This window comes from Boleophthalmus pectinirostris, unplaced genomic scaffold (genome assembly GCF_026225935.1).
Source record: "Boleophthalmus pectinirostris isolate CB_2022bp ecotype Guang Dong unplaced genomic scaffold, ASM2622593v1 HiC_scaffold_19, whole genome shotgun sequence".
In the NCBI taxonomy this organism is placed as follows: Eukaryota; Metazoa; Chordata; class Actinopteri; order Gobiiformes; family Gobiidae; genus Boleophthalmus; species Boleophthalmus pectinirostris.
In genome coordinates this window covers 40701799-40714298 of record NW_026571140.1, presented here as the reverse complement: position 1 = coordinate 40714298, position 12500 = coordinate 40701799, and the positions used below count along the sequence as shown (strand labels likewise).

Here is a 12500-nt window from a genome sequence, read left to right as displayed (position 1 = left end):
AACAAACTCTCCATCTCACTCCAAATCACTAAATCCATTCAATTCTTCATCCTCGGTGTCACTTCTGAGCAACTCCTCGACCTCCGGAGGTAAACAGAGCGACGCTTCCTCTTCTGTGTCGTTGTCGTCAGACTCAGCATCAGTTCCAGTTAGAATTATTCGGGTCTTTCTGAATCCCGACAGGATGGTTTCGGTGTCACTGAAGTCCAGGCTTTGTCCATCCATCCAGTGACTTCAGGAAAGTTTCATGGTTCATCCTCCCGGTGTCACAAGTTTCTCTCTCTCTCCAAACTTTCTTTCTGCTGCTCGATTATCGTTTTCATCTGCAGATTTCACGACTTGCAGTTTGTAAATCTGCAAATTCGGATTTTCTTTTTGGTGGCATTTGAAGTCTTCTCAGTCGTCTTCATAAAACACAGAATCAGCCAGACAAGTGACATCTACATGCACAAGTCTCGGAGGAACAGGAAGATCACTTTTTCCCATTCGAAAAACAGAAAAAAGTCTTGTGGCAATTTGTGTCTCACGTCTGTTCAATTGCCCTTTTAAAATGCAGTTCTGTGTCTGTCTCTTTTTTGTGTTTAATATAATATTATTCTCTATCTCCAGGTGAACTTGAGCGGCACAAACATGATGATGCATCAGCCCGTGAAGTGTCCGATCAGGAGGAACTTCCTGTCTGGGATCCAGGTGGAGTTTAAGAAGTCAGAGCACCAGCGCAGCCTCAGAGCTCAACTGCACTGGCTACAGGTCGGATTCATCTTTTCAAACACACACATGTGACTGACAGACCATGTGTGGAGAAAAAAGTTGTTGTTAAATTTCTTTGCACTATAACTTTTTTGATGAACGGTTCGCCGCCTGCTTGTGTTGAAAAGCTGGAGGTTTTTCTGATTTTATACTCTGATTCCAGGTGGACAACCAGCTGCCTGGAGCCATCTTCCCCATCGTCTTCCACCCTGTGCCACCACCAAAGTCCATCGCTCTAGATTCAGGTAAAAAAAACACTTGATAAAAAGAGTTTAAATGGTTTTATACAGCCTGATACAGACTTTACAGACAGTCCAAGGATAGTACGGCTCTGTGTTCGATTAGTGAATTAATTGCACAGCTCAGCCGTCTGGCTCCCACACCTGATGTCACTGCTCTGAGGAGAAGGACCAAAACCAGCGTATTTGTTCATTTGACTTTTGTTTTTTGTCAGTTATCCATATCTTAAGAACTAAAGATTTGATCTGAGCCAACACCAGTGTCAATAATCTGTCCGTCCATATGAAATCAGCCGCCCTCCTCCATGAGCCATCTCAGATTTGGCTGAAAAAAAAATTCAAAAAATTTCTAAAATGACCGAATGAAAGAATCTAAAATTTCAGCTCAATCCCTTCAGTTGTTCTTGAGTTATGGCCCTTTGAAGGGGCCAAGGGTCTAAAGAAGGGGCCTAAAAGGTCACATTTGGTCTGTGACCATATTTGAGACTCACTGTGGACATTCTCTCAAATATTCAGGTTCAACAGTTAGTTTGTAAATATCTGCTTGGAGTAAATAGATGGACATCAAAAATTGGAAAAAAAATAAAATAAAAAATTCAGCTACAACCAAATTGAGATTTTAATAATACATTAAAATAAAGATACTCAATATTTGACAACAGACACAAGTTATGTTCTCTCAAACATGCTTATAAAATAAGGCTTCCAAAAAAGTGAACATGGCACCAAAATTTCAACGGGCCATAACTCAGGAACGACTCAAGGGATCGAGCTAAAATTTGAGATTCTTTCATTTGGTAATTTTAGAAGTTTTTTGAATTTTTTTTCAGCTAAATCTGAGACGGCTCATAGGGAAGGTTCCTTGAAAACAGCTGATTTCATAGGGACTGACCCTGATGTAAAACTGATCTAATTTACCTTGTCAGATGAACGTTACAAACCGCCAGCTCCACAGATCCATTCATGCAAATATGAAATCCAAGTATTTTTACTGCATGAAAGCTCAGGTCACAGCACATTTGCCCCACTACAAAGTGCAACTGGGTTAAACATCAAAACAGACCCCATTTAAAAACATTTAATTAATACAGTCCACAAAAAATCTTCTCTAACTCTGTCTTTTCCTCTCCTCAGAACCAAAGCCTTTTATCGACGTGTCAATAATCACCAGATTCAACGAGCACAGCAGCGTCATGCAGTTCAAGTGAGTCACACTCGGCTTTGAAAACAATCTTAACTTTTCTCTCATTCATTTTTTTTTTTTTTTGTTAGTATCCTTTTATTATTTTGTCTCTGTGTCCTTGTGTCTGTCTCTGTCTCACTCTCAGTTTCTGTCTCTCTGTCTCTGTGTATCTCTTTCTTTTTCTCTCTGTGACTCAGCTTTGAAAACACACTGGACGTTTCTCTCATTCCTTATTCTGTAAGATTATTGTCTCTCTCTTCTCTCTCTCTCTCTCTATATCGCTCTCTCTCTTTGTTTCCCTTTCTTTCTCTGTCTCTCTTACGCTCTCTTGACTCTGTCTCTTTGTCACTTTCTCTGTCTCTCTTTATTTCTCTCTCTCTCTGTTTGTGTGTGTCTCTCTCTGTTTCTCTTTCTTTCCCTGCCTCTCTCTGTCTCTCTCTCTGTCTCTGTTTCTCTTTATTTCTCTGTCTGTCTCTCTCTCTCTCACTATTTCTCAGTCTATCTTTCTCTCTGTCTTTCTGTGTCTCTTTCTCTGTTTTTCTCTCTCTGTCTCTCTCTCTGTTTCTCTGTCTGTCTCTCTCTGTCTCTCTCTCTCTCAGACTCATCTTTTAAAACACTGAACATTTCTCTCATTCATTATTCTGTTATTATTCTGTTACGATTATTATGTCTCTCTCTCTCTCTCTGACTCTTTCACTGTTTCTCTTTCTCTCTCTCTGTCTGTCACTGTCTCTCCATCTGTTACTATCTCTCTCTCTCTCTGTTCTCTCTCTCTCTTTTCTCTCTTTCTCTGTCTTCTCTTCTCTCTGTCTCTCTCTCTCTCTGTCTCTCTTCTTTCTTTGTCACTGTTTCTCTATCTCTCTGTGTGTCTCTTTCTCTGTTTCTCTTTCTTTCTCTGTGTGTCTCTGTCTCTCTCCCTCCCTCTGTCTCTCTCTTTCTTTGTTTCTCTTTCTCTCTTTCTCTCTCTCTCTCTGTGTATTTCTTTTTCTCTCTGTTACTCTCTCTCTCTCTCTCTCTCTGTCTTTCTCTGTCTCTCTCTCTGTCTCTGTCTCTGTCTCTCCACTGTCTCTCTCTCTCTGTCTCTTCTCTGTTCTTCTCTCTCTCTCTCTCTCTCTGTTTCTTCTCTCTCTCTCTCTCTCTCTTCTCTGTCTCTGTCTCTCTCTTTTCTGTCTCTGTGTCTCTCTCTGTTTCTCTCTCTCTCTCTCTGTCTCTCTCTGTTCTCTTTCTCTTCTCTCTCTCTCTCTCTCTCTGTCTCTCTCTCTGTTCTCTCTCTCTGTCTCTCTCTCTGTTCTCTCTCTTTCTCTCTCTGTTCTCTCTCTCTCTTCTCTCTGTTCTCTCTCTCTCTCTGTTTCTCTTCTTTCTCTGCCTTCTCTTCTCTCTCTCTCTGTCTATCTCTGTCTCTCTCTCTCTCTCTCTCTCCGTTTGTTACTCTCTCTCTCTCTCTCTTTCTCTTTCTCTCTCTTTCTCTTTTTCTCTCTCTCTGTCTCTCTCTGTGTGTCTCTCTCTCTCTGTTTCTCTTTCTCTGTCTCTCTCTCTGTACATCTTTCTCTCTCTGTCTCTCTCTCGTCTCTCTCTTTGTCTCTCTCTCTCTTTCTCTCTGTCTCTCTCTCTCTCTGTTTCTCTTTCTCTTCTCTGCCTCTCTCTCTTCTCTCTCTCTCTCTCTCTCTCTCTCTCTGTCTCACTCTCTCCATTTGTTACTCTCTCTTTCTCTCTTTCTCTGTTTCTCTCTCTCTTGTCTCTCTCTGTTGTCTCTCTCTCTCTGTTTCTCTGTCTCTTCTCTTCTCTCTCTCTCTCTCTCTCTGGCTGTCTCTCTGTGTGTCTCTCTCTCTCTTTGTTTCTCTGTTCTCTCTCTCTCTCTCTTCTCTCTCTCTCTCTCTCTCTCTCTGTCTCTCTCTCTTTCTTCTCTTTCTTTCTCTCTTCTCTCTTTCTCTCTCTGTCTCTGTCTCTCTCTCTCTCTCTCTCTCTTGTCTCCTCTCTGCTCTCTCCTCTCTTTCTCTGTTCTCTTTCTCTCTTCTCTTTCTCTGTCTCTCTCTCTCTCTGTTTCTCTCTCTCTCTGTCTCTGTCTCTCTCTCTCTGTCTCTGTCTCTCTCTCAGACTCATCTTTTAAAACACACTGAACATTTCTCTCATTGTTTTTGTTGTTATTCTGTTCTTTTATTACATCGTGTCTTTAAGTGCACCTCACGTTTGTCTCTCTCTTTGTCTCTCTCTTTGTCTCTCTCTTTGTCTCTCTCTTTGTCTCTCTCTTGCAGATATTTCATGGCCTTAGTTCAGGAGATGGCGGTGAAGGTGGACCAGGGTTTCCTCTCCGCCATCTTGGCTCTGTTCACTCCGGCTGCAGACCCTCAGGCCGACAAACAGAAAGTCAGTTTGGTTTTCATATTTTTATAACATTTGGAACTGTGGAACTTACTTTTGTACGGATCATTTCCTTTAAGTTCCTTCGTCTTTAATACTCATCCCTTTGCAGTGTTGGGGAGTAACAGATTACAAGTACCGGAGTTAATCAGAGTACAAATTATGAGTAACTGTATTCGGTTACAGTTACTGTTTCAGTGAGTGGTAATTGGATTACAGTTACTTTGTTGAAGTAAATGGATTACACAGAGGGATTTTCCTGTATATTTTGGGCTATTTCTCTCTCTCTCTTTTTTTTTTTTTTCTGTAATTCCACTCATTGTCGGAAACTAAACCAGGTCTAAACTAGATCTAAACCAGGTCTAAAACCAGGACTAAAACCAGGACTAAAACCAGGACTCTAAACCAGGTCTAAACCAGGTCTAAACCAGGACTAAACCAGGACTAAACCAGAACTAAACCAGCACTAAAACATGACTAAAACCAGGACTAAACCAGGGCTAAACCAGGCTAACTAAACCAGGACTAAACTAAAACCAGGACTAAAACCAGGAAACCAGGACTAAAACCAGGACTAAACCAGGACTAAACCAGGACTAAACCAGGACTAAAACTAAACCAGGAAACTAAACCAGGACTAAGACTAAACCAGCCCAGGACACTAAAACCAGGACTAAAACAGGGACTAAACCAGGACTAAACCAGGACTAAACCAGGACTAAACCAGCTAAACTAAAAACAGGACTAAAACCAGGACTAAACCAAAACCAGGACTAAACCAGGTCTAAACCAGGACTAAACCAGGACTAAAACCAGCTAGACTAAAACCACTAAACCAGGGCTAAACCAGGACTAAACCAAGACTAAATCATGCTGCGTGGATGTGTCTCTTCTTCTATCAATAATATTTAGAATTTGTTTAAGGAAAGTCTGGGCTTCTTACTGTCTTTTAGATAAAACATCTTATATTTCTCCTCGTCTTTGCTTCTCTACAGCAAATCAAGTAATCCAAAGTATTCAGATTACATTACTCACTTTAAGTATTTTAATGGATTACGTTACAAACTACATTTTGGGATATGTAATCTGTAATCTGTAGGGGATTACATTTTAAAAGTCACCTTCCCAACACTGTCCCTTTGTCTGTGTTTTTGTTCCAGTCCAAGTTGATAGAGAAGGACCTTCAGATGCTGCAGCCTGAGCTCATGGAGGCGTCTCTCACCGACATCACCGGACTCAGCTTCTTTGAGCACTTCCACATCTCGCCCATAAAGGTACGTGTGTCCTACCAACTCCATCTTGGCTGTTTTATCCCTTCTGACCACCAGAGGGCGCAGTTTAAAGCACTGAAGCACTCCATTTGTTTGAGCATTAAAGGTTGTATAGAGGATTTTCCAAGGAACGAGAAATCCAGCGACTGTTTGTCCTTTTTCAAATGTTGCGCATGCGTGAAACCACCCCCCCTCCCCTACAGCTCCTACGTAGAAACGCCTCCTCCCTCCTCCTCCTTACGCCAGAAACAGGTTTGTTTACAGCCGGTGCTGCACATGACTTGTAAACAACTAACTACAGTGTTGGTTAGGCAAGACGGAGAAGTGAGGAGCGGGGGGAGCGGGTGTCCTGAAAAACGTTTTTCTAGCTCTTGGAAATAAAGTACGTTTTCATAATAAGCAGAAGTTTCCTGTCCAGGAGTAATTTGTGGACCAGTGCGTCAGTCTTTAGACCCTTCGTCTGCTTCAGTCGCGCCATCGCTGGAATGAATCTACAAGAATCACCTTAGTTTGGCTTCGCTGCTTTTCCCCTTGTCTTCTTCTTTCAGCGACCTCAAAAACTGACTTTCTTTTGCGGCGAACTGCTCCTGGATTCTTGTCGCCATTGCAACAAACTTTGTGCGAACTGCGAGGAAGATATAGGTTAAAAAAAAGCCGCTAAGAACTGTTGCGTTGGTGGAGTAAACAGCGTCTGTGCGTCTTGCGTCTGTGGACTGCGTGACAGTCGTACGTAAACCACGTACCGGCGGCGCAGGCAAGTCAGTTACACTAGAAACGTAGGGAGTTTGATTGACAGCCTGTCAGCTCACAGATAACGAGGCAGTGTCGTTATCTATTGGCAAATGTTTAGCCCCACCACGTCCAGAGTTGATGAATTTTTATTCTCTTTTTTTTGGTCATCATAATTACAAGGCTACTGCACCTTTATAATACTATCATTGACAATTTGAAACAAAAAAAAAATCCCCCATACAACCTTTAATACCAGATTCACTCCCATAACCCTCATTGACATGTTTCACAGTGGCCGTAAGTGCCCGCTGTAGGTTTGCGGAACATTTGGTTAATGATTTTTTGTGGCAAAATGTCTGGAAATGTTTCATGTATTCTCCACCATCTTCATAAATGTGCCCCATCACCAAATCTTCAGTAAGCAAGGCCCACAAAGGATAAACATTCAAACATGAAGAATTTATCCACAGCTATCAAGAGAAGAAAGACCAAAACTTAAAGGTTGTATGGAGGATTTTTTTTCAGTTTCAAATTGTCAATGAAAGTTTCAAATATCATTACAGAGACGCAGCAGCTTTGTAATTATGACGACCAAAAAAAAAAAAAAAAAAACGATGAAAATCTATCAACTGTGGACGTGTTGAGGCCAGATAAACATCAGCCAATAGAAAACGAGGCTGCCTCATTTTCTATTGGCTGTTAGGTCGTCAATCAAACTCCCTACGTTTCTAGTGTAACTGACTCGTCAACGCGCGGGGATTACGTGGTTTATGCAGCGGTTCTTAGAGGCTTTTTCAAACTGTCGCTTCCTCGCAGTTCGCACAAAGTTTGTTGCAACGGCGGACGAGAATCCACGACCAGTTCGCCGCAAAAGAAAGTCCGTTTTTGAGGTCGCTGAAAGAAGAAGAGAAGGAGAAAAGGAGCGAAGACAAACTGAGGTGATTCTTGGAGATTCCTTCCAGCGACGGTGCGAATGAAGCAGACGAAGGGTCTAAAAACTGACACATCGGTCGCTAAATTATTTCTAGACAGGTCACTTCAAACAGTAATTCTGAACGCGCACTGGATGTAAACAAGTATGATTTCTAGAATAAAGAGGCGGGAGGAGATGTTTCTACTTGTAGAGCTGTGGAGGAGGAAGGTGGTTTCACACATGCACAACATTTGAAAAAGGACGGTCGCTGTATTTTCACTTTCCTTCAAAAAAATCCTCTATACAACCTTTAAAGGAACAACAACGACACGACACAAAACGTGTTAACTCAGACTGATTCTAGAATTAAAAATGTATTTAATGGTATTGAGATAGATTTATGCAGTTTGAATGCTCGACATGTAACATCTGTAACATTCAAACTGCACAAATCTCTCTGTCTGTGCTAATATCTACATCATGAAATTGATTAATTCATTTCATTTTAATTATACAATCAGTCTGAGTTAACAAGTTACTTATTAATGAATTACTTATAACCACTGTTGGGCAAGTGACTTTAAAACTATATTGTGTTATTTATGACTTGTTACTGTCATTTCAAAGTAATTAGTTACATTACAATATTACTGTGTTTAAAATGTAAAACATTACACGAATATTACAGAACTTTTAAGTTACTCTCACCAAAATAACTGCGAAGATGCTGAACTTTTGTGCCTTATATGGACTGAACCAGGACTGAACCAGGACTGAACCAGGACTGAACCAGGACTGAACCAGGACTAAACCAGGACTAAACCAGGACTAAACCAGGACTAAATCAAAACTGAACCAGAACTGAATACGAACTGAACCAGGACTAAACCAGGACTAAACCAGGACTAAACCTGGACTAAACCGGGACTAAACCGGGACTGAACCAGGACTAAACCAGGACTAATCTTGGACTAGACCTTAGAAGCCTGCAAGGCGTGATTGGGCGTCAGCTCCGGTTAGCCCCGTGTAGCGTGGAGTTCTGCGCCGGTCCTTTCGCCCACGGTCACCTGACGGTCTACACGAGTGCATCTCCGGTGTTTCACCGCTGCTGATATTGCGGTGATTTTACCAAATTTATATGAAGAAAAACGAGAAACCCACCACTTCAATCCAGGGTAAAAATGCATTGTAACACGCGTTACTGATATTTGTACCGGGTAAAATATTAAATTTTTTTTCTCTGTAATGCCACATTACTGCGTTACAGCAAAAAGCAATGCATTACAGTAATTAGTTACTTTTATAACACGTTACTCCCAACACTGGTGATGGGGCAGATTTATGAAGCTGTTGAAGAATATGCCAGACATTTACACACACATTTTGCCATACAAAACCATTAACCAGAAGTTCTGCAAACCTTACCGGGCAGAACTTCCTGCCTTTGTGAAAAAATCTCAAGAGATCCTCTGGCAGTCAATAGGAATTCATAGAATCATAGTCACATTTGTAACTTTCATTTTAAACCATAAAGATACAAATATAATCAAAATACCACCCACAAATATAAATATTTGTATTTATCCTTTACTGTTTGTTTTAAAATCCTCTTTCTCATCCTCCACAGCTGCACCTGAGTCTGTCCCTGGGCTCCAGTGGAGATGATCCGTCTCAGGAGGCGGCTGCAGTTCAGTCTTTAAACCTGCTGCTCAAAAGTATCGGCGCCACTCTCACCGACGTGGACGACATCATATTCAAGTAAGAGGAACACAGCTCTTGTGACTAATAACGGTACTTTGGACTCTGTCATGAAGTTCTGTTGGTGACCATAATCCTCACGTGTTTTTCAGACTGGCGTTTTTCGAGGTGAAGTATCAGTTTTACAGCAGAGACAAACTCATGTGGGAGGTCATCAGCCACTACAGTGAACAGGTGGGTGTCTCATAGTGTCACTTTTGCTTTAGCATCAACATTAATGTTAACATTAACATAGGGTGTCCAGACGTCCACATTTACCTGGGACAGTCCCAGTTTTGAGCCCTGTGTCCCCTGTCCCTGCAATGATTTGTCCCAGTTTTATATAAGAAATGTTCCAGGTGTCCCTATTTTTGACCAATTTTGTACCTGCCAACAGTAAAGAGAGGTGTATATTGATATTTGTTTAGGTAAAATACAGAGAATCTGATTAAAAATGACCAAAACACAAAGAAAATGTGACTGTGCTGACTCACAGTACAGTTTTCCTTAATTACTTTCACAGTTTTATTATTACCAGCTATTCCTAACCGAGGGCGTCACTGTTTTATTTTAAAAATCTAGTCACCCTACATTAACATTAACGGCAAAGGAAATTCAATTTGTTGACTTTTTTGGGGGGCAAATTCCTTTTCTCGGCTCATCCAATTTGCTTCTTCAGTTCTGGTCAGACGTTGGTGGACATTGCCTTTTATATCTGCCTGCAGGGAGGAGATAACTACCATATTTTTCGGACTATAAGACACACTTAAAATCCTTTACTTTTCTCAAAAATCGAAAGTGCGTTTTATAATCCGGTGCGTCTTATGTATTAATTCTGGTTGTGTTAACTGACCTCAAACTGATTTATTGTGGTGCGCTACGCTCAAAAATCTGTCCAAATGTTTTTAGTATGACTTTGGTAAACTACAAAGCCGCACCGCCTGATGGATTGTCAGATAATTACGGCTCACTTACTTGCGGAGTAAGTGAGTCGTGTCCTTTAGTCCGACAGAAGCTGAACCGCATCAGCGCACAAAGAGCGAGCTGTTTTTTCAGAGCTTATAGTTTATGGAAATGAGCCATGTGGTTTTAAATTTTCTTTCTGTAAAACGTAAACAAATGTGCACAAAAGCTGCATTAAACACATTATTACTCAATGTATGTTTGGGAGAAATGTATATTGTATATCGTAGGAAATAAAAAAAATAATTTAAATGATCCAACCCACATTCACATTCATAATCTACATTCACCAAAACAGAGAGCAACGCCGGGAGAATTACGCCACGATCTGCCGATGGATCGTGACGTCTGGACTAAAGGATCCGTCTCAAAGTGTCGTCTGTTTGTTTTGCTTAATGCTCCTTATAATCTGGTGTGACTTGTGTATGAAAACAGACGAGAGAATTGCTTGTGAATTTGAAAATTTGCTAAACCACATAGTGCAGTTAAAAAAATAATTATAAAAGGCTTAGGGAATGTGCAATAATTAATAGAATACAAGAATGCAAGGGCTTGTAATTTAAAGGTCCCGTTGTGCATCACTCGTGGTTCACATATTTATTCTGTTCTATATGTTTGTTTATGTGCTGCTTTGTGTTGTGTTGTTTTTTGATAAAGCGTGTGACCCCCTGTCCCAAGACAAATTTCTCCCTGGGACAATAAAGGATTATCTTATCTTATCTTATCTTATTTGACATATTATATTGCGCCTTATGAAACAGCACTCTGAAACGACTAACAGACCTACTTGTTTACAGTTTGTTTGCTTTCACAGCTCTGGGCCTGACGCAGCTATCGGCATTGTTTCTTTTGTTTTGAGGATCCTCTAACATTATACTTTTGTGTCTTTGTGCTGCAGTTCCTGAAGCAGATGTACGTTCTGGTTCTGGGTCTGGACGTTTTGGGGAATCCGTTTGGTCTGATCCGAGGTCTGTCTGAGGGCGTGGAGGCCTTCTTCTACGAACCCTTCCAGGTAATAATAAGCACACTGACTGTCAGCTGAAATTTGGTTTTGTTCCAATCCCTGATGCCCTGACAACAGACTCCACGTTAAAATAAGTTAATGTGTTTACAGGAGCAGTTCAGGGTCCAGAGGAGTTTGCTGAAGGTTTTGTGATTGGAGTGCGCAGTCTGCTCGGACACACTGTTGGTAAGTTTTCATTCCAAGCTAAAAGATTCACAGAAATCTCTGAAATGTATTATAAGGTGGGAATCATGTTAATGCTGAGCCGATCTTCAGTATTCTTCAGCCTGTCCATGTCTCCCTGCCCCCAGGTGGCGCCGCAGGGATGGTGTCTAAGATCACAGGCTCGGTGGGGAAGGGTCTGGCTGCGATCACGATGGACAAAGAATATCAACAGAAACGAAGAGAGGAGATGAACCGACCGCCCAAAGACTTCGGGGAGAGTTTGGCCAAAGGAGGGAAAGGGACTCCTCAAGGTCAGAAAGCAGCCGGGACATTGTTTTAGTTTGGTGAGCTAAACTAAAGCTCATGTCCATGTTGTGTTTGTTTCTTTCCTCAGGGTGTTGTGGGAGGAGTTACAGGCATCGTCACTAAACCCATGGAAGGTAGGTTGCGCTCAATATTCTCTTTAATATGTGTTATTTTGGACACATGTTAGGTTTATCTAAACATTAAAAACAAGAAGAAAGACAAGAGATTAATTCAGTTTTACTCGCGAGGAGAACGGGCAGAGAGTGGGCATCAAAACCAACAGTCTCCACACGTTCTGATGACTCAAGGCCGTTCTCCTCTTTTTATTTCATTAGGAGGCCCTAGTTACAGAATGATAATTCTCAAGGGAAGGGGAAACAGCCAAGACATAATAAGAAACTGATGAAGCTATGCATAGTATAAACACATAAAACATGATTAACAATCAGGAGGTGCCTTAGGTCAGACACCATCATAACTCTTCATGTGTGACAGTGGGAGTTGGCTTCATGTGAGGAATCATCTCGAGGTTCACTAGAGAGCGACAGGACACTGCACACAGTTGTCAAACACACAGAGGTTATTCATTTTCATACAAGTGATTGGTACATTATAAATCAAAAGAATTGTAGTACATAAATGGTTAACTCATAGGCATAGAATATCACACAAGTATTTAGCAAATATGGGATAATAAAAATTATTCTGACAACACATAAGCCTTGGTGTCGTTTGTAGCATAACTCCATATAATGTACAGGTCTTGAAAATAACCGTAGTTGTCTTAAAAGGACAACTATTATTCAAAATTGACTTTTTTAACTTTTCATCATCAAAAACATACCTGGAGTTTGCTTAGTTCCCACTTGGCAAAGGAGAA

At 41.1% G+C, this 12500-nt stretch overlaps 1 protein-coding gene across 1 annotated transcript in view; it reads left to right on the top strand.

Annotated features, from left to right (window-relative positions):
- The window catches only part of LOC110168199 (intermembrane lipid transfer protein VPS13C), a 183368-nt gene that overhangs the window by 128400 nt on the left and 42468 nt on the right, over positions 1-12500 (top strand). Inside the window, 8 exon segments of the mRNA XM_055154670.1 lie at positions 610-750; positions 914-995; positions 2124-2193; positions 4425-4536; positions 5691-5804; positions 9074-9204; positions 9297-9378; positions 11045-11158. Of these exon segments, the coding sequence (XP_055010645.1) occupies positions 610-750; positions 914-995; positions 2124-2193; positions 4425-4536; positions 5691-5804; positions 9074-9204; positions 9297-9378; positions 11045-11158 (846 nt within the window).